The sequence below is a fragment of the Ursus arctos genome, unplaced genomic scaffold, assembly GCF_023065955.2.
Source record: "Ursus arctos isolate Adak ecotype North America unplaced genomic scaffold, UrsArc2.0 scaffold_22, whole genome shotgun sequence".
Lineage (NCBI taxonomy): Eukaryota > Metazoa > Chordata > Mammalia > Carnivora > Ursidae > Ursus > Ursus arctos.
In genome coordinates, this window is record NW_026622897.1 from 1790496 (window position 1) to 1813945 (window position 23450).

General features: G+C 45.9%; 1 protein-coding gene across 2 annotated transcripts in view; it reads right to left on the reverse strand.

Annotated features, from left to right (window-relative positions):
- Nucleotides 1-14185: 14185 nt before the first annotated feature.
- Nucleotides 14186-23450, reverse strand: part of PDGFD (platelet derived growth factor D) — a 224810-nt gene continuing 215545 nt past the window's right edge. For both annotated transcript variants that reach the window (XM_026505880.4, XM_026505879.4), the window contains exon 7: nucleotides 14186-16645. In XM_026505880.4, coding sequence (XP_026361665.1) covers nucleotides 16520-16645 — 126 coding nt within the window. In that variant the 3' untranslated portion in view covers nucleotides 14186-16519. The remainder of the gene's footprint in view (nucleotides 16646-23450) is intronic.

The following is a 23450-nucleotide window of genomic DNA, read 5'->3' on the forward strand; positions in this document are numbered from 1 at the left end:
CTCCCCGTGGCGCCCATGCCCCATGTACACCGGCTGCCCGGACCCCCACCAGGCATCTCCGGGTTCCCCGCGGCCAAGGGGAGAATTAAATTCGGTAACACCCTATCCCAGCTGCATTTCTCCATGAACACACAAGCCTCTCTGGCGAGGCTGTGGTGTGTCTTAAACGTTGCACCGCAGTTACAAACAGTGGAGGCTTCGTGAACACGCTTTACATAAAACATGGTCACTGGATTTCTTACTAAATTTCTGTCACGGGTGCCTGGGCAACTGTATTCGCTTTCCAGAAGCGGCCACCTCCTTCGGAAGATGACGCCAGAGGCGGCTCGGGCGCACGATTTGTCGCCGTGTTTGCACTCCATAGCCTGTGACTGGGGTGTCCCTCTCCTGGGCTCTGTCCCCCTGGTGGGCTGTGGGGTGCAGGAGAGCTGTGCAGAGCTAGCTCGGGGAGGCTGCTGGGTCCCGAGCTGGCCTATCAGCTGCTGCGCTGAGCCGCTGCAGGTGGAGCTGCTGGAAATTTCCACTGTGGTTATTCAACATGTTATGGGTCCTCAGGTCCCAGTCTTCTGAGAAAACACGAGTGGAATACAAATCGTTGACATCACACTTACATCTCTTGCAATTTTTTGACACTACTTTCAAAGCAAAAAATTTCCACTTCACAGGACTGCGAAGCTGCCAAGTGTGAAGCCGTGTGTTCTCATTTGCATATCAGTCCCAGCATGCTTTTCCAGCCTCCGCTCTTCTGTTTGCGGTTTCAGGGAGAAGAAAGGAGAGGCTGGGGCGCCCCTGTGCCTTTCCAGTTTGGTGCAAATTATACCTCTGATATGCAAACAAGAGAAAGAGCAAGTCTGCCCTCTGCCCAAGCTGAGTGTGACTTCAAATGACCAAGTGAGAGCTTGGTCACAGCAGAAAGGCTAGTATGTCCACTCATCACCCCTCTGAAGTAACCTTTGAGTGCTGGATGCTAGGTACTCCCAAACAGCTTTCTACCTCATTCTAGCTGCACCTGTCCTAGATTCGGAGATGGTGAGCACCAGAGAGGACTTCACAGCTCTCATCTAGGGCATCCCAGGCGAGGGATCATCATCTCCGCCCGGCCGCTGAGCTGGTGACGGCCGCCGGCTCTGCTCTCCGTGACATGGGCTTATTGATGCTTGCCTCGGTGACAGCTGACCCGAGACTCAGTGACCGGAAGTGCTTTTGACCATTCTACTACCACCATCTGTTTAAAACTCACGTATTTACGTCGACCCAAATAAATCCTATCATTTTCTTGATCCTGATGGTTACTACAAGGGGAAGCAGGCTGAGGCCAGAATGGGTAGGGCTTCCCCAAGGTTCTATGGAAAGGGGGCAGCACACTTGAGATGCAAACCTAGGGCTCAGAGTCTAAGCTCAGAGCTCACTCTGGGCTCATGTAAAGTAGCCATGACTACAGCCCTGGACTAGGGGAGCAGCAGTGACCACGAAAGAGAAAAGAAGAGACATCTCTGCTTTCAGAGACTTCATAGCCCAGCAGCACATTCAGACTTTGCTCACAGTAAGGACCAGGAGCAATGACAAGTATTAGCACAGCTGAAATGAGCCGGTTTATTTTTTGAATCCTCTACCCCCCCCGTAAGGAAGGGAAAATTCTGCATTTGTTTTTCTGACAGACTACTAGACAAAGTTAGTGAAATACAATCCTAGCAACTCAAGTGCCAAGAAAGACAATGGTTTCCAGGACATTTAAGTGATTGCTTAATTAATCCAGTTTACTGAGCACCTTTTATGTGTCACACACGGTCTCAGGCATTAGGAAGTTAAAGGTGAGAAAGACAGGATCTGTCGGGCCTCTGGGGCCCAGGGAAGAGCAGAGAGGGTCCTATGAATGAAGGGACTAGGGTTTCATTTCACTAGGGTGAAATGTCACAAACACTACAGGGATTAGAGGTTTGTAGGGGATGGTCTGACACTGTCCTGACACTCAGTTCAGGAGGTGGGGGCAGGGGGACAAGGAAGGCTTTATGAGGTGGCATTCGGGGGGCCGTGGAAGGATGTGCGGTGGCTCTCCAAACACAGAAGGGGGAATGGGCTCGAGCTGGCCTCCAAACAGAGTAAGCAGTGTGAGGTGTGCTCACAGCCCTCAGTGTGGTCTGAATTCTACTGTTCTCCAGCCAACTGTACATGTTCCATGGGTGAGAAAGACCAGAGGACCAGCCTCTTCCCGAAGGTCTGGGGTCCTACACTTAGTGCTTAAGAGCACAGGCCCTGGAACTAGAGCCCCCTCAGTTATGTTCTGGCTTGGAACCTTTTTAGCCTTGTCACCTAAAATTTTCTCTCTTACTTTTCTCATCTTTAAAGTGTGCACAAAAGAATAAGATTTTTTAAGAGTTAAGTGAATGATACGACATACTTAAAGTTCCTAGTGCATACTGGACACATGTTACAGCGATTACTGCCTGGACCGTGGGGAGAATTCCTAGTCTTAAATGCTTCTGTCACAGCAGGTATGTCTCCTCTCTTGGAGCCGTGAAGGGGAAGGTAGGCATTGCAGCTCAGTCTGCGTGGGGAAATGGGAAGAACCGTTCTTGTCCCTGGAAAAGGTGCTGCCATCCCTGGGGTGGGGTCAGAGGGAGTGGGAATGTGTTCTTTCTCTTCCCCGTTTCTATATTAGCTCATTGTTTTTACCAACATCTATTTACAATGCAGAAATGATCTCAGATGTCTGGGCAGCCCGGCACCCCCAGAGGACTTTTGGTAAATGACAGGTCTCATGTGGTGTCAGCTCATCTCCAGCTGTGACCAGGCTCTCCCCGCGCTCCGGGTCCCTCCCAAACCCTGCTGAGTAAGTTTTTGTTTGGTCTGGTCTGTGTTCTTCTTATCCCACCTCCTACTAGTTTTGGTCCATAAAAAGTAAGATGCTTTCTGTCAGAGCCCTGACTTCCTTCTTGGCTGTAGAACAAAACCACAGTCATTGGTTGCCACCCAAAGCCTACCCCGGGTCCCCAACCCGGACCGGCCTCTTCTCCTGTCTGGGCACAGAGCTCCTCACTCAGCCCCCATCCAGTCCCCCTTTCTCAGGGCTCCTTCTCTCCTTCCTCCCCAGCATCACCATCCAGGGCACCGACTCACAATGTCACCTGACCAAAAGTACATTCTCCAAAAATGATATTGACAATAATCTCCCTGTATCTCATAATTTACAGTAGATGGAACTATTTGCCCTTAATTTTTAAAAGAAGATTTATTTATTTTAGAGAGAGATAGAGAGCATGAGCAGGAGGGGCGGAGGGGGAGGGAAAGAGAAAATCCCAAGCAGCCTCCTCACTGAGTACGGAGCCTGACAGGAGGCTCGACCTCAGGACCCTGAGATCATGACCTGAGCCAAAATCAAGAGCTAGATGCTTAACCCACTGAGCCACCCAGGTGCCTCTACCCGCCCTTAACTTTTATTTATTTATTTAAATTTTTTATTATGATATGTTAGTCACCATACAGTACATCCCAAGTTTTTGATGTAAAGTTCCATGATTCATTACTTGCGTATAACACCCAGTGCACCATGCAATACGTGCCCTCCTTAATACCTATCACTGGCCTATCCCTATCCCCCACCCCCTCCACCCCCCCGAAGCCCTCAGTTTGTTTCCTAGAGTCCACAGTCTCTCATGGTTCATTCCCCCTGTTTACCCCCCCTTCATTCTTCCCTTCCCTCTCCTACCGATCTTCCTATTTCTTATGTTCCACAAATGAGTGAAACTATATGATAATTGTCTTTCTCTGCTTGACTTATTTTACTTAGCATAATCTCCTCCAGTCCCGTCCATGTTGCTGCAAATGTTGGTTAATCGTTCTTTCTGATGGCTGAATAATATTCCATTGTCTATATGGACCACATCTTCTTAATCCAGTCATCTGTTGAAGGGAATCTCAGCTCCTTCCACAATTTAGCTATTGTGGACAATGCTGCTATGAACATTAGGGTGCATATGGCCCTTCTCTTCACTACGTCTGTATCCTTGGGGTTAATACCCAGTAGTGCAATGGCTGGTTATAGGGTAGTTCTATTTTTAACGTTTTGAGGGACCTCCACACTGTTTTCCAAAGTGACTGTACCAGCTTGCATTCCCACCAACAATGTAAGAGGGATCCCCTTTCTCCACATACTCTCCAACATTTGTTGTTTCTTGCCTTGTCAATTTGCTACCCAGGGCAATCTACACTTTCAATGCCATCCCAATCAAAATACCAATGACATTTTTCAAAGAAGTGGAACAAACAGCCCTTAAATTTGTCTGGAAGCAGAAAAGACCCCGAATCACCAAGGAATTGTTGAAAAGGAAAAACAAAGCTGGGGGCATCACAATGCCGGATTTCGAGCCGTACTACAAAGCTGTGATCACAAAGACAGCCTGGTACTGGCACAAAAACAGACACACAGACCAATGGAACAGAAGAGAGAACCCAGAAATGGACCCTCGGCTCTCTGAGCAACTAATCTTTGACAAAGCAGGAAAAAACACCCAGTAGAAAAAAAGACAGTCTCTTCAATAAATGGTGCTGGGAAAATTGGACAGCTATATGCAAAAGAATGAAACTTGACCACTCTCTCACACCATTCACAAAGATAAACTCTAAATGGATGAAAGACCTCGATGTGAGACAGGAATCCATCAAAATCCTAGAGAAGAGCATAGGCAGCAACCTCTACGACATCGGCCTAAGCAACCTTTTTCATGACACATCTCCAAAGGCAAGAGAAACAAAAGATAAAATGAACTTATGGGACTTCATCAAGATAAAAAGCTTCTGCACAGCCAAGGAAACAGTCAAAAAAACTAAGAGGCAGCCCATGGAGTGGGAGAATATATTTGCAAATGATGCTACAGATAAAAGACTGGTATCCAAGATCTACAAAGAACTTCTCAAACTCAATACATGGAAACAAATAAACAAATCAAAAAATGGGCAGAAGATATGGACAGACACTTTTCTAATGAACACATACAAATGGCTAACAGACACATGAAAAAATGTTCAAAATCCTTAGCCATCAGGGGAATTCAAATCAAAACCACATTGAGATACCACCTTACACCAGTGGGAATGGCAAAAATTGCCCTTAATTGTTAAGTTTTCATAAACCCATCTATAACAAAAGGAGTACAAGTTATTCTTTAAAAGAAGTAACATTTACCAATGATAATGTCCTTCCCTGGGCAGGACACTGGACAACCTGCTCACCCAACTTCCCTTGAGGAGCTGCCAGCTCCCCCCCACACCTTTGGTCCCTGGCTGCTGGTTCTTCTCAGATGACTTTTAACAGGACCATTAGGCTCTCTACAAATTTGATGCCTGGTCTCAGCCATTTGTGGAAATAATTCTAAATCAACATCTGATGTTTGGAAGATTGAATATTTATCCTTTCAGAGGATTTTAAGCCATGTTTATACAAGATTGGTTGACTATGAAAATAACAAAAGTGCATTCCACCAGCAACACAGAAGTGCGCGGTAATCGCATGCAATTTGGAGAGAGCGCCCTGCTTGGTGCTTTATAGAAAGCTGACCAGTCGATTTTTCTGAAACTGCTGAGTACTATCTCACAGAAAAACTGCAAAGACATTTTGTGTTCTTTTGTGTTTCACCACCAAAAAAAAAAAAAAAAAAAAAATAGACGGGTTTTGAAGGAACAACTCTGAAACAGGGATGATATCACATAACTGCTAAGGGAAATGATTAAAGTGCTTAAAACAACTTTAAAAACTCCTAAAGCCTACGGTTCTTGAGAAAGATTTGAAATCATGTTTTCTGAGACAAATACAGAACTTTGGAGTTCAGTGTTGGTCTGGCTTTTCCTATAGGTGACTGAACATTTACCTTAATCCCTTCCCCACGCAGGTGATGAGCCTCACCTTGGCCCGTGAAGTCAGAGATTGCACACGCACGCCCACACTTAAAAGAAAACCAAAGAACTATAGCACAAAAGCCTCCAGATCCCCACAACTTGACTTGACTTACCTGCTTATTGTCAGACGGTTTGGAAGGTTGGTGGTAATTCGGGCGAACATCATGAGAGCCTGGGTTGGCCCAGGATGGAAAGGAAAGGTGGGGTAGGAGAAATCTCCAACAGAGTACTGATTTCTGAAGCGTGGGCCCATGACCCACAATGTCAGCATCACCTGGGAACTGGTTAAAGTGTCAGTGACTGGCTTTCATCACAGGTGTGTGGACTCACACTCCGGGGGGAGGGCGCATCCTGCCGGTTTACCAGGCCCTCCAGGTGATCCTGACGCTTCTGACGCTGGAGGCCCACCCTTCAACTCGATTTACAATTTACAGGATGTGGGATGGTCTGAGCGTCCGGTTCAGTCATTAGCAAATCGGCCCACCGATGGCAGAAGACCTCGTCATCACTGGCCTCATGTTACTTCAGATATTAAAGAGGACGGGATTCAATTGCAGATCTATACCTCCTTCCACGCTTTCTCAAATGTTCCCTGCTTGACTCTTGTCTCCAATATTCCATCGTGGCCTCCAAATGCTGAATGCAATGGTCGTTTCTAAACCCTCCTCCTGCTGTTCCCTTTGGCAGCATTTGACACAATTGGCCACATGTGCCTTTTAAAATGGCGTATTCATTCTTCCCCAGGACTCTTGTATTAGTGACACTGATGGTTCACCCAAATAGGATAATTCAAGGAGGGTATATCTCCAAAGATACTAATTACTAAGTTATGAGTAGGGTGTGAGGGAAGGACAGTGATAGAGCAGGAGCTCGGGGGCCATCAGGAGGGAAGTGCCACCACCTGTGAGCCATTGAGGGCAGAAGGAAGCTACCGGCGCTCCAGAGCAAATTGAGTCACGTAGCAGGGGCCAGCTCTGGTGGAACGGTGACCTTCTGCAGAGGGTCACAGCGGGCTGAAGCCATATCACATGGAGGAAAGCAGGGGACACGTCGCCTAGCCCCGTGGTTCTCAAAGCGTGGTCCCCAACCGAGCAGAACCACCATCCCCTGGGAACTTACACATGCAAAACCTTTTCTCACCCATGGATCGGAGAAGAATCAGACCACCCGAGGATGGGGTCCAGCGCTCGGTTTCGTAATCCCTGTAGGTGATTCTGGAGCCCTTGTAAAGCAAAGAGCCACTGACGTAATCTGTTCTCTCCTCCTCCTCTCCGGTGAGGGCTCCTTCCCAGGAGCCCGGCCCGGCCGTTCGCCGGAGGACACAGGACTCACGCCATTAAGAGCAGCCTCCTGGGAACGAGCCGGTGCGGGGCACGAGGCGCAGCACAGGGAACACAGTCCGGGGGGCTGCGAGCGCGCAGCGAGCCGACGGGGGCTACACTCGAGGTGAGCGCTCGGAGCACGGACGCGTGCGCACCACCGCGTGCCACGATGAACGTCACGGGACGTCGTGCGCCGGCCGCTTCCGCCGTAAACAGGAAGCGAGCTGGGAGCCCGGAAGCACCGCTTGCGGGCGGCAGTCACTTGTACGAACGTTTCCTTCCCTTTCGTATTCTCCTTACTCTGAAGAACATTTGTTGGTAAGATACCTGTTCTGAATCTAATCGGAAACAAGCGAAACCATTAACAACTGTATGCTCTTGCACAGATAAAAATACTCAAATGTAAGATAAAAGAAAGAATAACAGCAAAATAGATGTGCCTCCGTGGACAGAGATCCGGGTGGAGGATTGGAAGAAAGAGCTGAAGGGACGGAGGCCGAGATGTTCGGTGCGACCACACACTCGTCAGATTGTCGTCTTCCTTCCCTGGCTTTTCCTGACCCTTAACCCCTATTCAAGGACCCTCTGTTCGATTTACTGTCACCTCCCTCGTGGTGTCGTCCAGGCTCCTGGCTCTGAATGCCAGCTCGGTCTGTGCACCACGGACAGCCCTGTCCCTGGCCGGCTGTCCCCCTCTGTCCCTGCCTGCGACAGGGGTGCTGACCAGGCGCGTCCCCACTCAGACTGCGGACCCCCGCCCTGCCTCGCCTCCCCTGCCAGTGCTCTGCAGCTCAGGCCCTGCGGCTCCCTCCCACCCCCGCTCCGCCCCACACCCTGGGGCCATCCTTGACTCCGTCAGTCCTTCTTCTACCGCCCCGCAGGCTGTCCACCAACAAACCCCTGCAGGGCTAGCTCCCCAATGTTTCAGGATCCCAGCACGGGTCGGCTTCCCCACGACCACCAGGGGTCTGGGCCATCATCGCCTGTTGCCCGTGCTACGGTGGCATTAATCACATCCTGCTTTGTCTCTGAGCCTCTGCCCCACACCCTCTTCTGTCTGCTCTCTGTGAAGCCAGAGCTCTTTACACAGGAGTCAAATCACCAGGTTCCTCTCCTCGAATCCTGGAGAGAGGTCCTGCACCTGCCGAGCCAGGGGATGCTGCAGAATGAGAAACCTGTAACCACAGACTTTTCCTTCTTTCTCAGGACGTACAACAGGTATGAGTCATCGGGGGCTCTGCTGCACCTTCAGGGAACAGAGGCTCTTGCACAGGCTTCCATTGCCCCGGCAGCTGGAAAGCGGGTGCGGAGGCAGGTGGTGTCTTTCCAGGATTCCACTTCCCCCCTCCCCCTCATCGGCTGAAGCCAGGGGCTGTGCTGGGCCGCAGGGTCCCAGGGGTGCGCAGCAAGCCGTCCCCGCTCGGCCTGCGTGTGTGGGCGGCTGATGCAGACCAGGCTCGCAGGGGTCTGCTTTAAGCCGCGGGTCATCTGGGGGAGCCCTCTTTGACACGTTTCTCAGCCTCTTCTAGAGTCCCTGGACGAGTCAGGGCATATGTTTGGGTTTTGTTTGTCTTGATCGTGGCGACGGCAAATGCTCAAGAGAGCAGCCTCACGTGGCAAGCACATCTCAAGTCCTCGCTTGCGTCGCGTCTTCTTACATCCTGTTGTCCAAAGCAAGACTTGTGACCAAAACCACAGTCAAGGTGAAGCCAGGACACGTGTGCAGATGCAGAGGAGGAGTGAAGAACTGGGGCAAATAACCCAATCTATCACACGCCTAACTTTAAGGGAGCTGGGTAATAAAATCCTCCTGTGTGCCTGGAAGGACAATTTGAAATGTTTGTTGAACCCCACTAACGATCCTTAGTGATATCAACTAGTGTCCTTACAATGGTCTAAAAGACTCAGTAACATCTGGCTTCTATTAGTTTCCTCACTTCATCTCCTACCCCTCAACCTAGCTGATGCCATTCCAGCCCCACACCAAGCAAGCTTCTACCTCAGGGCCTTTGCACTTACTGTCCATTCTGCTGGGTATACTCCTTTATCAGCTGTTTCCATGGCTTTCTCCCTTATATCCTTTGGGCCTTTATTTTAGATGAATACCTTACCTAATTGAATTCCCCCCCACTACTGATCCCCTTTCCCTGATCTTATCTATCTGTAGCCATAACATTTACTTCTTTCTCACACAGTATGTACATTTTACTTATTATCTGCCTCCCATCATTATAAACTCTTCAGAGACAGGGATTTTGGTCTGTTTTGTCCCCAGCCCCTATAACTGTGCCTGCATATATGACAGTAGCCATTTAATGATTTTTGTTGTTGAATAAATGAATGAATATCCTGGAAGTTAATAGTTTTCAAAGAATTGTCCAGCCCCAGGTGTCCACAGATCTGAGCTTGAGAAACCCTGTTCCACGGGAAGCGGAGAGGCCCTGGTCACAGTGGTTCTGGAAATTGCTTCAGGTAATCACTGTTTTACTGCCTATCTGTGTGACATGGTAAGAATTACAAGGACAGGAATTGAGATGGTATAACTCATGGGTGCCTTCCCGGGACCTCAAACAGTGCCTGATACACTGTAGGTTCTCAAAAATAATTGACGACTGAATCACTGAGAAAAGATATAGTATGAAAACCCTAGATCTAGTCCAGACACATTACATTCTAGACACAAAACACGACTATGATTAAACTCTGGCTTGCCTCCTTTATTTTGAGATCAAATTGAGAACCATACCATTCACAACTCTGTGGCTTTTAGTCTATTTTGATTTATATGAGAAGAAAAAGGGAAAGCAATATTTGCTCCAATCTTGTGCAAAAGTTCCTGTATTTCTTGAAAATGTTTCCTGAAGGAATATGCCTCCTCCCACTGATACGACAGCAATAACTTTTCGTTCCCATCGAAATTAGGTGGGGTGAGCTGGAGTGGAATTCAGAGAATTAATTCTTGTTTGTTTTTGAATGTATTTTTGAGTAAACAGTGGACCAAAATATTTCCTTGTTTTCCTTTTTTTCCCCCAGTTAATACACTTGCTATTTGGTCTGGGCTTTTCTCTCCTTCAGGACGAGTGCAAGCTATTGTTCTCAGCACAGCGAACTTGTGCATCTGTTCACGGCTTCTTGTCAGAGTTTCTCTCACACCCAAAGGTCTTCACTTCAGCATGTGACACAGGGACAAGTGATCTGTCATGCAAACCTCCGCTTTTCATTTAGGTAATAACCAAGATCGAATTTGGTATTCAGATAAGGTTTAACCTGAAAAATATCAGGTATTTTATTTATTTATTTATTTTTTAAACAAAATAGGGGTTTAGGTGAATCAGCAAAGTGATTGACGTCTATGTATTGAGAGCATACTTTCCAAGGAGACCCAGAAATCAACTTTTTCTTTAAAAAAAGAAGAAAAAAAACCCGACTCTAGAATCTAAGATTTAGTGAAAGACTGCACAGGTCTGAAGAAAACTGAAGAAGAAAACTGAAGAAAACCCCCCTCCCCAATCCTCCTGCATCAGGACCTTCCCCAGAGAGGTGAAATCATCTAGCATTTACCTGGGAATCGAGGCCCCGCTCCCTGGAGACATTCTTGACCCTGCTCTCTCCCTCATGCTCTACTTTTGAGACAATTACGATCTCTTCTCTCAAAATTAGCCTCTCCTTCCTGCCTCCCTAGTGTTCTGTGGGAAATACTCTCAGAAGTCCCGCTCACAGGATTTCTTCCTCTAGGACATGCCCTGAGCCTGCACTGCTCTCCTCATTGAGTCATTAAGACCTCCGAATCCTGTTAACTTTCCTTGCAGCCCCAGTCCATGCATATAACACTTTCTAGAACTTCAGTGCAGAGCCTGCACAATCACAGGGGGCCTACACCCCTCCTGTCTCTGGCACCTCATCCCAAGAACTCCGAGGAGCTTTAATAATTAATATTCCTACCCCATCCTTCCTGCAGGTTGCTATTTTCCAAAATGCAGACATGTCCTGTTGGAAAGGCTCTATCTCACCCTTCTGATTTTGTAAATGAGGAAACAGGTCCAGAAAGCGGCCGGCTGTCTCACTGAACCCAAGACCTTCTAATGTTCTCTCTGATGCACTGTGATGCTTGCAGCCCCACTACGTCTAAAAGACCCCGTGGCTTCCTTTCCTCCATGTAGATGACAAGACTTTGCTAGCCATCCTCACAAGATTTTGTGGAACCAGCTGCTTTTCTGCCTTTTCAAACCTACCAATTGTGTCTCCTTCCTGCCATGTTACTTTTCATTCCTTGAAAGGCCCACGTTCACCTTATGCATTTTTGCTGGAAGATCTTTGTTCTTGTTTATCCCCCCTAGAATATCTATCTCTACTTTTATCCTCTGTTGTGGACCTTGTGTTTTGACCCCAAAACAACCCTGATACATAGTGTGTTTTAATACATTTTGTTGTTCAGTGAACAAATGAAACATTGAATTTAGTCAATTTTTCCCCATATTGACAGTGGCTAGGTATCCTTTGAAGTCAATAAATATCCACCAGCATATTCTGAACTTTGTACCAAAATGGATAATAGCAAACATTCACTTGGCATGTTCAAATCTCAAAAAGCAGTGATTTCTTAACAGTTGGCATGGTAAAACTATGACGTGCTCACTTGGGAAACCATTTGCTCTCCTGGTCTAGAATGGCCCCCACCTCCTGTGTCTTTCCAAAGCAGACCTTGATCCTGATTCTCTCTGACCCAAAGATTGGTGGGTAGAGACTGGTGTGAAAGAGAAGGAATGTGGGGGTCACAGTGGGAAAGGAAAGGCCAGAAGATACTGGAACAGAATGAATTTGTAATATGACCTCAACCAGAGACCTGGAGGTTAGAGAACATGACCCAGAATATGTTCTTAAAAGAGAACCTATATTATAGGAATTATGTAAAATAAAAATTGAATCCAAGAGTGATTTTAACATTTGGTTCCTTGCCACTAAACCTGGCAGCCCGTATCCAACAGTTTAAAATAATTAGAAAGTCAAACAGTTTTATTGGAAAATGAAGATTTCTTGCCCCTTAACGTGCAGCATGAAGTACATTAAGCTTTGTGACCAACTCAGACCCACTCCCTTCTAATGTGGTCGGCTAAAGAATTTTTAAGATCTCTATGGAAATGAACTTTATTTAAAAAAGATACACGTTAACTTGCAAATTGAGGACTTAACCTGAAGGGCAAGCAGGAAGTCTGAAACGAAGCGGTTAGTGGCTCATGCATCCCCATGGCTGATGCCGTCCCCTGACACTCAGGAGATCCCCCAACCCACACCCCAGGGCTGCCATGTCTTCAACTTGATCTTTAAAAACAACACAATTTAAGTGGATGTCAATAAAAACCAGTGAATTATAAATATTCTCTCTTCTAGCATATTTGATCAGAACCGTCAATAAACAAACTGTATTTCCTGGGATTTCAGGCATGAATACTAACCTATGAATTGTAATTTAATATTTTACCAGAGGATCCCGGGAGGATGTGAACAATTTGGACATCTGTTAAGTTATTCTTGGAGCAAAACTGGACACATGTATAACTTCAGGAAATAACATAAGATGATTAAGGTATCTACATTAAAATACTGTGTGTGTGTGTGTATTCAGATAACTCGTATATATATTCAGATAACTTGTATATATATATTCAGATAACTTATATATATATACTCAGATAACTGTGTGTGTGTACATATATATATATACATATATGTTCAGATAGCTTGGATTTTTATATAAAAATCATGTTAGCTATATAGCATGATTTTTTTTTTTTTTTTTTATTCGACAGAGACAGCCAGCGAGAGAAGGAACACAAGCAGGGGGAGTGGGAGAGGAAGAAGCAGGCTCATAGCAGAGGAGCCTGATGTGGGGCTCAATCCCATAACGCTGGGATCACGCCCTGAGCCGAAGGCAGACGCTTAACCGCTGTGCCACCCAGGCGCCCCCTATATAGCATGATTTTTATATAAAAATCCAAGCTATCTGAATTAACTACCGTGCACAGCATTATTTGATTCCTTCCTGTCCCTGCCCCACACTTTGACTCACACATTAGCTGGTATTTCCGGTGGTAAAATTGATTTTTGATACAGAATACACGTCTCTACTCCCTTCCCCCAAACAACCTGAAACCGCTCAGCTAAATCAAGTGGCTGAGTTTCAGCCCACATTGAGCAGCTGCCGTCCTGCTTCCGGTAGGACGATGACAAAGACTAAGCTGCAAGCAAAAGCTCGAATTCGTGCAGTGAGGAGAGCTCTCTTTACACTTTGCAACCCTGCTCCCCGTCCGTCCCCTGATCATACATCAAAGTCCGCAGGTGTGCAGCCCCTCATGGGTCTCCCTGAGCTGGGAGCACGCCCCCTCTGGCTGGGACGGGAAAGCTTCCAGGGCAGACAGAAGGGAGATAAATCTGCATGGTCCTGATGTCAGGCCCCTAAGGACAAGACAGGCTGCGAACTCTCTTCAGGGAGGAATGTCAGCAGAGACTACATTTTATTAGAAGGCCAGTGGGGAAACAGACAAAGAGGCACAGACACAACAACAGGACAGCAAGACCTCAAGTCCCACCCCACTGCCCAGCTTCGGGACAGGGACAGAGCGAAAGCCTGCTCCAGGGGACAAGGTTGGTGCCGTTCCCACTTCCTGAAAGCAAGCCGGCAGCCGTCACCCCATCTTGTCACCCCGAAAACCTGCATGCATTGCTGAAAGTAAGGTCATCACGCTCTATACCTTTTAAAACTGCAATTGGGAACTAAATAATGGTGTAGTTTTGTTCAAAAGCAATCTATATTTTTCATGAAGATAAGAGCCATATTACATTTGCTATAGAAAGATGCCGCGAAAGGAAAAAGCTGCATGTTACTGATATGACAAAAAACATAACAAATTCCACTTATGAAAGTGTTCTGCCCTATAAGAACATATTGAATGAAAGCCATTATTCCAGGAGAGTGAGCCATGCAGAAATGCGGATTTATTAGGGTTTGTTTTGAAATGTAATTTGTACAGCGAGCTTTTTTATTCCTTTGATGGCGATGAAACAGATTTATTGGCTACATGTTGGACGTGCAATAGATAACAGATAACCAAGGGGGACGTTTTAATAAAACACTCAGGAAAGAAGAAGGAAAAGTGAGTGAATATGTCTGCTTACATTTCAGCTAATAAATAAAAAGTACAGATGGGGCTTTAACCGAAAACCGTCCCGGTTATTGCAGCCTGGAAGGTTTATTGAAAACTGGGGAGAACACTTGAATTTTTCATACTTACAGCTACGACGTGAGCTGCACAAGCCAGAACGAGGTGACACACGTTTTGATTTGGGTGCCCAAGCCGATGTTTTCATGGCAAACTTGCACGTGCTCGTGAAGGGGACGAGCGGTCCCCTGATCGTGAGGGCGTCTGCTTCGGCTACTTCTGACTCTGCTCTGGGACTCTGGGCAACTGAGCAAGACAGGGAGTTCAGCAGCCCCCCCCCCCCCAACCCCCGGCGGTAAGAACCTGGGTGTTTCTAGGGAAGTTTGGCATCTTCAATAAGAAATGAATGTCCTTTCGTCTCAAAGAGCTGAAAGGAAAGGAGGATGCGACTAAGGACAGTGGAGAACATGCCCCGTGCTTTGAAGCGTGTGTTTAGGCCCCTTCCCTGAGCCCGGGGCTTACCCAGCCTGCCTCACACCCCCTCACTCAAGGCGCTTCGAGTCACTAGGGCCCTAGACTCACGGAAGAAATCGGCTCTCCTTTTTTGTTTCAAGGCAGCAAGAAAACTGGGGCTTTCTCGGAGTAGCCCTGGAGCTATCTGGATTTCATCATGCTCTCTCTCAAGAGCCTTGCTCTGGAGAATGATGAATCACTTCCTACTCCAGGAGTCCGCCTCCTTTCCAACAGACACTGAGGACCCAGGGAGGGAAGATGACTCTGAATACCAGTAATGAACTCAAGGTCGCAAGTGGTGGGGCAAGGCCAAATTCGTGTTCCTGTAACTTGCAGGACGGCTTCTCAGAACAAGCTCCACAGGCCTGGAGAGAACCACACACCCAGATCGGATTTCACTTAGTTCAGAAACAGGAATTCAGAATGGCAAGTGAGGGTACAATTAGGAATTTACATCAATAAAATTGGGTTGTTTTAATACACGAAAGCTTTTAGGCTATAAATAATTCATGATGCTTGCCAAATTTAAATGCCATTGTAAATCCACGTTTGTATATCAAAGAGACAGGAGCACAAAAGCAAGAGACATAAAATGAATTAGCATAGTTTGGAGAGTTTGGACCCATTATTAAATATGGATCCAATCAAATATTCCACCCGATTTCCAGTTCCGTTAATATTTCTACGTTCACTCTTCTTACTTTCAACTACCCAAATCTTTCAATGAACAGTATTTTGAAAGGCTCATACAAAGTCCCCATGTCATTTTCCAAAGGAGTTACTTCTGTGGAGGGGTTTTCAGGAAGAAACAGTTCAAATTTCTGCTACAGTTAATAAATTGTCTCTGGGAGGATTATAATAAACCTTCCAAGAAATTTTTTTGAGACAGGTGTTAATGTTAAATGAATTTGCATGCCTCAGCAAGATGCATAAAAAGAAGACTTAATGACTTAATTTCTAAAGCATCTATATTATTATGGCATGCTTCTGGAGATGGGTAATTATTGTCTACAGAGGTAAGCATGTAGTGCATCCCATGGGAAAAATGTTAGGTCTGTGCCTTTTCCCCAGAAACCATAGCTTTTTTTTTTTTTTTACACTTAAGATGTATATATAAAGAAAAGCTCATTTATTGGATTTTAATATAAAAGGTGCTCTCTTTAAAAGAGCAAGATCCACCGCTGTTTTGTGATTCAAATTTAAAAATAAAACAATCTTCTGAATCTTCCAAGGCCATGTTTCAGGTAATTTAATATGTCCCTGAATTTGTCAAAAGATTTTAAGGGTCTAAATAACTCAACCATATGTCAGCTCTGGTGTACCTGGTTGTATATACTGAATAAACCGTTTGATGTATTTATGCACAGACACGGAAAATATACACATATGTATACATACGTGTATATATTCTCCGACACTATTATTAAATGCAATCCTATATTCTGGGATACAGAAGTTGATGATATACCTTTCTACTTGCCATGGCTAACAAAGCTAGTTTGAAACTCAGCAACCACTTGTATTCATTGCTTTGCAGGCTAAGTGAAGTTCGGTTGCTGGTGGGCAAGGGTCTCTTACCACACCCTCCTTAAACTAAAGATTCGTTCATGCTCAGTGTTAGCATGTGCACATTCTTTATCGAGGCGGTCTCGAGCTGCAGATGCAATCACACCGCTCGTGGTGGTCCAACTGGATGTCAACGAGAGCCATGTGCTTCGCTCTGCCCCTCCTCTTGAAATGGCCAGGCTCAAACTTTAATACCTAGGACAAGAAGCATATTTCCTGTTAGAAAGCCCTGAGAGTTTAGCACAACTAGATACCCCTTAGGCTCTTTTTGACAACTGGTTCCCAATCTTTTGAGAAGCCAATGAAAACTATGGACTTGCTGTCATGATGCTCTCCTGTAAGTTTTTACAGTCATCAACTTCCTGGCGTGGAGTGGTCTGTGATCACAGAGTAACGTCACCTGCGTTACCAGCCCTGAGTACCAAGGTGAGCTCAGGGGTCCTGGCAGGCACTTCTCGATAGCTTTCAAAGGCCCTGTGTCGTGCCGAGTGTTGCTCCAAATACTGTCATAAAGATTCTTCTGAACAGAGCATATGTTATGGATAAATACAAAACCGAGCATTTATTACTTCCGTAGACAGAACAATGAAAAAAGTCATGAACATAATACACCAGTGTGGCTAAACGTTTGGTCGATGTAAAATATTTTGCCCTGATGAAGGTGATTAGTGGCCATAATTAAGTGAAAATGTGTTTATGTTCTTATACATTTGTTAATATACAATACCTTTTACAATTCAAAACAGACCAGGCTCCATTAAAATCCTTCTACATAATATCTGTGTATCAATACAGCATTTCTTCATAAAGTATAATCCTTAATTTTTTTAAATTAATAAGTTGATTATAATGATGTGGATGGAGCTAGAGAGTATGACGCTAAGTGAAATAAGTCAGAGAAAGACAAACACCATATGATTTCACTCATATGTGGAATTTAAGAAACAAAACAAATGAACATGGGGGGAAAAGAGAGAGAGGCAAACCGAGAAACAGACTTAACTACAGAGAACACACTGCTGGTGACCAGAGGGGAGGTGAGTGGGGGAGGAACAGGTGACGGGGATGGGGCAGTGCACCTGTCGTCATGAGCACGGGTGATGTATGGACGTGCTGAATCACTGCATTGTACACCTGAAACTGATATTACATTGTATGTTAACACACTGGAATTTAAATAAAAACTTACAAAAATCTAAGTTGAAACATGATTTTAGTACGTTTACATGGAAGCTAACTTCTTCCCTGCTGTGGCGTTGCTAAAATCAAACATTGCTCATCTCAGACACAACTACTTGGAAAATCACATACATGCGTCCACAGACACTACCTGGTCAGTTTAACTGCTTCTCTTCTGTATGTTCTTAGGTTCCTGTTAGCCTTTAACTTTTGATTTTTTTTCTATTTTCCTTTCAGGCTCCAAACTCCATCGGATGCTACCATACAATGATGTTGTATTTTATAGTTTTCAAAGGATTTGCACAGACACGTTATTTCTTTTGCCCTCCAACAAATCTTGTCACATAGTAGAGGATGTATCCTTATCCCCATCTTATAGACGGGAGGACTGAGACCCTCAAGGAGGCCGTGTGCCTTGTGCGGGGTCTTCTGGCCATTTGGACTGGCGCACAGGGCTCTGTCCCCTAGGGTCCTAGCACACTGGGACCAACGCCTCTTTGATGTGCCCATGATTTCTTTTTGTGTCTCAAGGGGTGTCAAGCTCCACATGGGACCTGGAGCGGGGACCTGGAGTGGGGACTGAGGTGCTCTGGCTGGCAGGCTCTGGTCCTAGATGAAGGCTACCTGTGGCAAAATCTTGTTTAGAGTCCGCGGGACTTCTCATGGCATTCGTCTGATTCTTGACTACGAATTCTCTTCCCAGCAATGTGCTCACCTTCACATCATTACCTGCTTCGAGTCACAAACAGGCCAAAACCATTGGCAGGAAAAGCAGGGTGAGAGTCCTCAGCACTTTGTACCCCTTCATTTAGCCAGGCTGGGCCGGGGCCCCAGTGAGGAGGAGAATAAGTCACCTCGTTTGTCCCATGTTCGATCCAGCTCTGGAGTCTGGACTCGCTAACACACTGTGGAACACGGATTCCCACGTGCAGCAGGGCTTCAGAAGAATACTTATGAGTACAAAACAAGGGGGGAAGGGACTCCCTACGAGAGTTCATGCCAGGGGCACAAAGACTCAAAAACATCTGCTGTTGGTAAAGCTGATGCAAATGGCAGGTCGGATAGCTACTTCTATTGCTCTCTTGTTCTCCTGCAACTCTACTACTCTGGCAATATGTATCGCGCAACGTCACCCGATTTATTTTGTGTTGTCTCTATTCGTCGGATTAAAGTGCTTCGAGGGCAAGGACAACAGAAACTGCTACTAAGATCACGGAGTATCTGCCAGATGTCACACACTGTTGTAAGGGACTTTGCTGGTATTATCTGGACTTCCCTGCAGCACTCTTAGGTACTGTTCTAATTCTCATGCGTAAGGAAAGAGAGATTACGCTAGTTGCCCAAAGTTACAGAGTTGGCAGGAGAATGGGTGGCACTGGAACCTGACTCCAGGTGGATGAGCTCACCTGTGAAATGGGAACTGATGTTCGTATGGCTCAGTAGCCTGTTGGGAACACAGCAGCTGGAAAAGAAACACCCGGGGGGGGGGGAGGTGCCAACGCGGAAGTGAACGCTCCTATTCTCTCCTTTTCACCTCCTCCTGCGTCTCCTCTCATTACCTGTCTCCCTGCACCTCCAACAAACACAGGGGACAGACACACAAGCCAGGAAATAAAGCAGAGGCCAAAAAAAGGGCCCCACGCTTTGGGCCACTTTTAACCCTTTCACAATTCTGGCCAAAGATTTAAAGTATGAAGAGCAGAATTACAATGACATCTGCCCTTGTGTGTGGCTTCCGTGTTCTCTCCTGCTGGGAACTACATGGGAAAAAAAAGACGTTGCTTCTTCATACAAAAACAAGTAAGTAAAAACAAAACAAAACCAAACAAAACAAAGAATGAAGATTGCAGAGTGTCTGACATTTTGGGGTGCTGAATGGCCCCGCCCACGACGAATCGGCAAGTCCAGCTGTGCTATATTTGGTCGGAGTGCCTCCGAAGGCGTTAGAAGTTTGAGTCCTACAGCTCCGCCAAGAATCTCTCCAATACGCATCAGTCACTGTGGTCCAAGACTCTACGTAAACCAGAGTTGGGGGTCTGCAGATGTAGGGGAGGGAAAGGACTCCTAAGACGATGGCACACGATAAGCATAAGGTCGTGATGAAAGCCGCATGACTTGTGATGACCGCCCCTGGACATTCAGGGCTCTGGTGATTCACTTTCTCATTTGACGGCAAACAAAAGTGCGTGCGGTGGGATGGGCGCAGAGCCAGGGCAGCGTTTCTAACTGGTCTCCTCATGGTTCAGGGGTTTTCCCTGTGTTTTATATTAAGCAACGTGAGCACAGTATATATGTGCTTTGCTGATAAGAAGAGAAAAATGAATTGGCAGACACTCTCCCAGACAAGACAGGAAAGCACTGTTTGAACAAAGTGGAAATTGGACTGCTTTCCTGGCTGATCACAGCACTGATGCTCAAAGCTTTCAGACCATGTAATGGTCTTAGGTGCAGATACACAGCATTGAAAGGAGGAAGAAAGCAAAGCCGACTTGAGAGAGCCTGGAAAGTTAAAAGAGAAGTGAAAAGCCTTCATCTGGGAAGGCACACTGGCTGGTGATAGGTTGTCTGGTCACTTTGAAAGGGAAGGAACCACTGCATTAATTACAGTTGCTGAAGGACACTTACTAATAGGAACCATCCCCAAATGCTTTCCTATTTTCCAGCTAGGGTTCACAGCTGCAAGCACGCCCTGAAATAAAAATCCACTGACGAGCAGCCAGCCACTTCCTACGACCTGTGGGTGGAGATGGAAATCCTGAACCCTCTCCACCACCTGGAAAACCACACGAAGCCAGGCAAAGTTGACTTTTACTAACTGGAGAACGACTAAGCCAGTTGGTGGCTTTCACAACACTACACAAAGGCAAAGACGCGCAGTCTGCAAATTACCATATCACGAAAGATATTTCACCTCGGTTGCTCGCCCCGTAGCCAATAAACCACTGAATAAATCATTACCATAAAGCTATTACACTAATAAAACAATACTAGGCAAAAAAGCTATCTGGTGAGTTGGGTTCTTCTTTATTGGGAATATAAAAAAAAAGGTTGTTAAGGCCTTGTAATAGTTCTCAAATTAATGGCTGACATAGGAACACAAACACATATTTCAGGACAAACGCACTGTATAAGCTGGACTCATTAAGAGTTTATTTAAGATTCTCCCCAACTTCTAAAGCAGGAGGTATTTCGTATACATATAGCTTCTGATCTTAAGAAAAATCCTCCTATTTTTGCTTCCATTTTGAGCTTTTCCATGCTTCTAGACTTTACGAAAAATGTGCAGAGAGTTTAGATTTTTAAGGGCTGCTAGTCCATTTTTCTGAAACATAAGTGATTACAAGCAAAAGCATCTTGAGAAGGGAGAGCACGTTATTTTCTGCCTGGGTAATTACCAAACTTGCAGGCAGCAGTCCCAGCTCGTGGAACATCATAGCGGAAGGGCTGATTCCACGTCATAAGACAGGTACTCGGTAAGACAGACATCGATGACAGAGTTTAGCTGCGCTTCCCTGGCCCATGAAGTCTGCAGGTGACCAAAGGCTGGGATTATAGTCAGGGTCCATAAAACAATCATGAATACTGAAAATGCAATCTTGCTCTCTGTAGACATTAAGTTTTCTGGGAGCACTCTGGGGTTTGGGGTGCACTCAGCTGCAGGCCAACCTTTAAAGAACTAAGCCGTTCCACAATTTCGACAGCACCTTTCAGGGCTCATGACTACCCACTGCAGAAAACGTTCACGGAAGGCTAACCGGGCACCAAATTCAGCGCACAGAATTCGCAGGGAGGACCGTTCATGTCACGAGGGGTCTTGTCTACTTGAGGGGAGCACACCCCCATGCAGCTGTGCAAAGCAATGGTGGGAAGCTAGGTCTAGAAGGAAAGGGGTGTGCACATTTGGTCGTACTTAAATGTAGGGTCCATTCACTTGGGGAGTCATCGAGGCTGCAGGGAAGCCAGACCTCGCAGAAAACTCCATCCACATCTGTTCTGGGCTTCCAAGTCTTCAGCGCTCGCCTTTGTCCAGTATCCCCATGAGCTAAGTGTCAGTGGTATCACTGATGTGTGAGTGAACTTTCCATCAACATTAACTGTTCCGATCACATCTTTATTCCTTTACATTGACCTAGCACTTCCACACCAATCTGCTTATATTCCTTACGTAATTTCAGTAAGGTAGGATTTGGGGGTAGGATAGCATAATAGTTAATGGATACCATGTAATTTCAGGTCTGCCTGGGAACCCAAAATTGTGGGTTACTGTGGGGATGAAGCGAGGAACCCACACATCCCTAGGCTCCCCTACATGGCAAAGCTGGAACCAGAGGCCACGTCTTCCTTTCAGTCAGGCAATGTTTTGCTCTGTTGCCCCGTCTCTGGTTGGAAACACAGCCTTGGGAGTGTGGTCTCACAGTCTCACCCAAAGAGAGAGAAAGAGGAGGAAGCAGGGAGACTCTACACTAGCTGTAGAAATGCAATTTCCAGAAAAACAAAAGAGATTTTCTTGACTTTTGTTATGATTGGTTATAATCAGAACCCCAAATCTCACTGCTTTTGCCACAGAGTAGAAACTTTTTGGAAACAATTATTTTTTCTGTCTCCTTGATCTCAATTTCCAATTTTTGCTAAATTTGTTTCTATGGAACATGCTTAAACATGTAAAAACTAAAATTACTATTCTTTTATCCCAAATCTGAAGTTCAACAGTTTAAAACTTTTAATCAATCTTTTTGTTCATATAAATACCTGCTTACATTTCCTAACTCTTAAGCTGTAATAGGAAGCACATTTTTTTTTTTTAAAGATTTTATTTATTTATGTGACAGAAAGACAGCCAGCGAGAGAGGGAACACAAGCAGGGGGAGTGGGAGAGGAAGAAGCAGGCTCATAGCGGAGGAGCCTGATGTGGGACTCGATCCCGGAACGCCGGGATCACGCCCTGAGCGGAAGGCAGACGCTTAACGACTGCGCTACCCAGGCGCCCCAAGGAAGCACATTTTTAACATGAAACTCTGGAGTGAAACAAAAATAATCCTCTAAAGTCATTATTTCTTTTCCAGTTTGTCCAGAGACAGGAATGGTTGTGCCAGAAACACAAACGGGACTGGGCTGCACTCTTCAATACGGCAGCCACCAGCCCTGTGTAGCTGTTTACATTTAAGTAAGTTAAAATCATATAAAACGCAAAGTCCGGTCTCCTGTTTGCGTCCGTACACGTCAGTGGCCCCCCAACCACATGTTGCTGGAGGCACCGTCGGGCGGGGCAGGGAGGGAAGATTCCCATCACTGCAGAAGGTTCTACTAGACAGGCTAGGTGGTTATAGCAGCATCTCGACAAAATCACGAGAGGAAAGACAGAGAAATTAACTTCGATCTTTCTCTCTCTGCTTTGTGAGTTTTTGGCTCTTGCCTGAATGTCCACAGACAGGGAATCAAATGATGAAAACCAGTTAAGTATTAATTTAAAAGGTCACCGTATTTCTAGGGAAGATCCTGTTCCTTCAAGGAGCATTATGAAGGCAAGATGGGAACTGAACTGACAGCATCCTCTAATGGTCTACATGTTTTCTGGAAGCTTCCTTTTGAAAAATCACTACCCCGAAGTGTCTTTTGTATCCTATACATTCCAAGAGGCATCAAAGAACTACTAGGAGCAAACAGGAAAAATACCTTAACAGGAGACCTACAAACTTGAGAACAGAAAGTCATAAAGGAGGTAACACTGTATCGCACAGTGAAAAATGCTCAACCCCTACTCGAGCAACAGCACGACCCCTGGAAAGAACAATTACCTAAGCTTCATCAGGAACCTTATCAT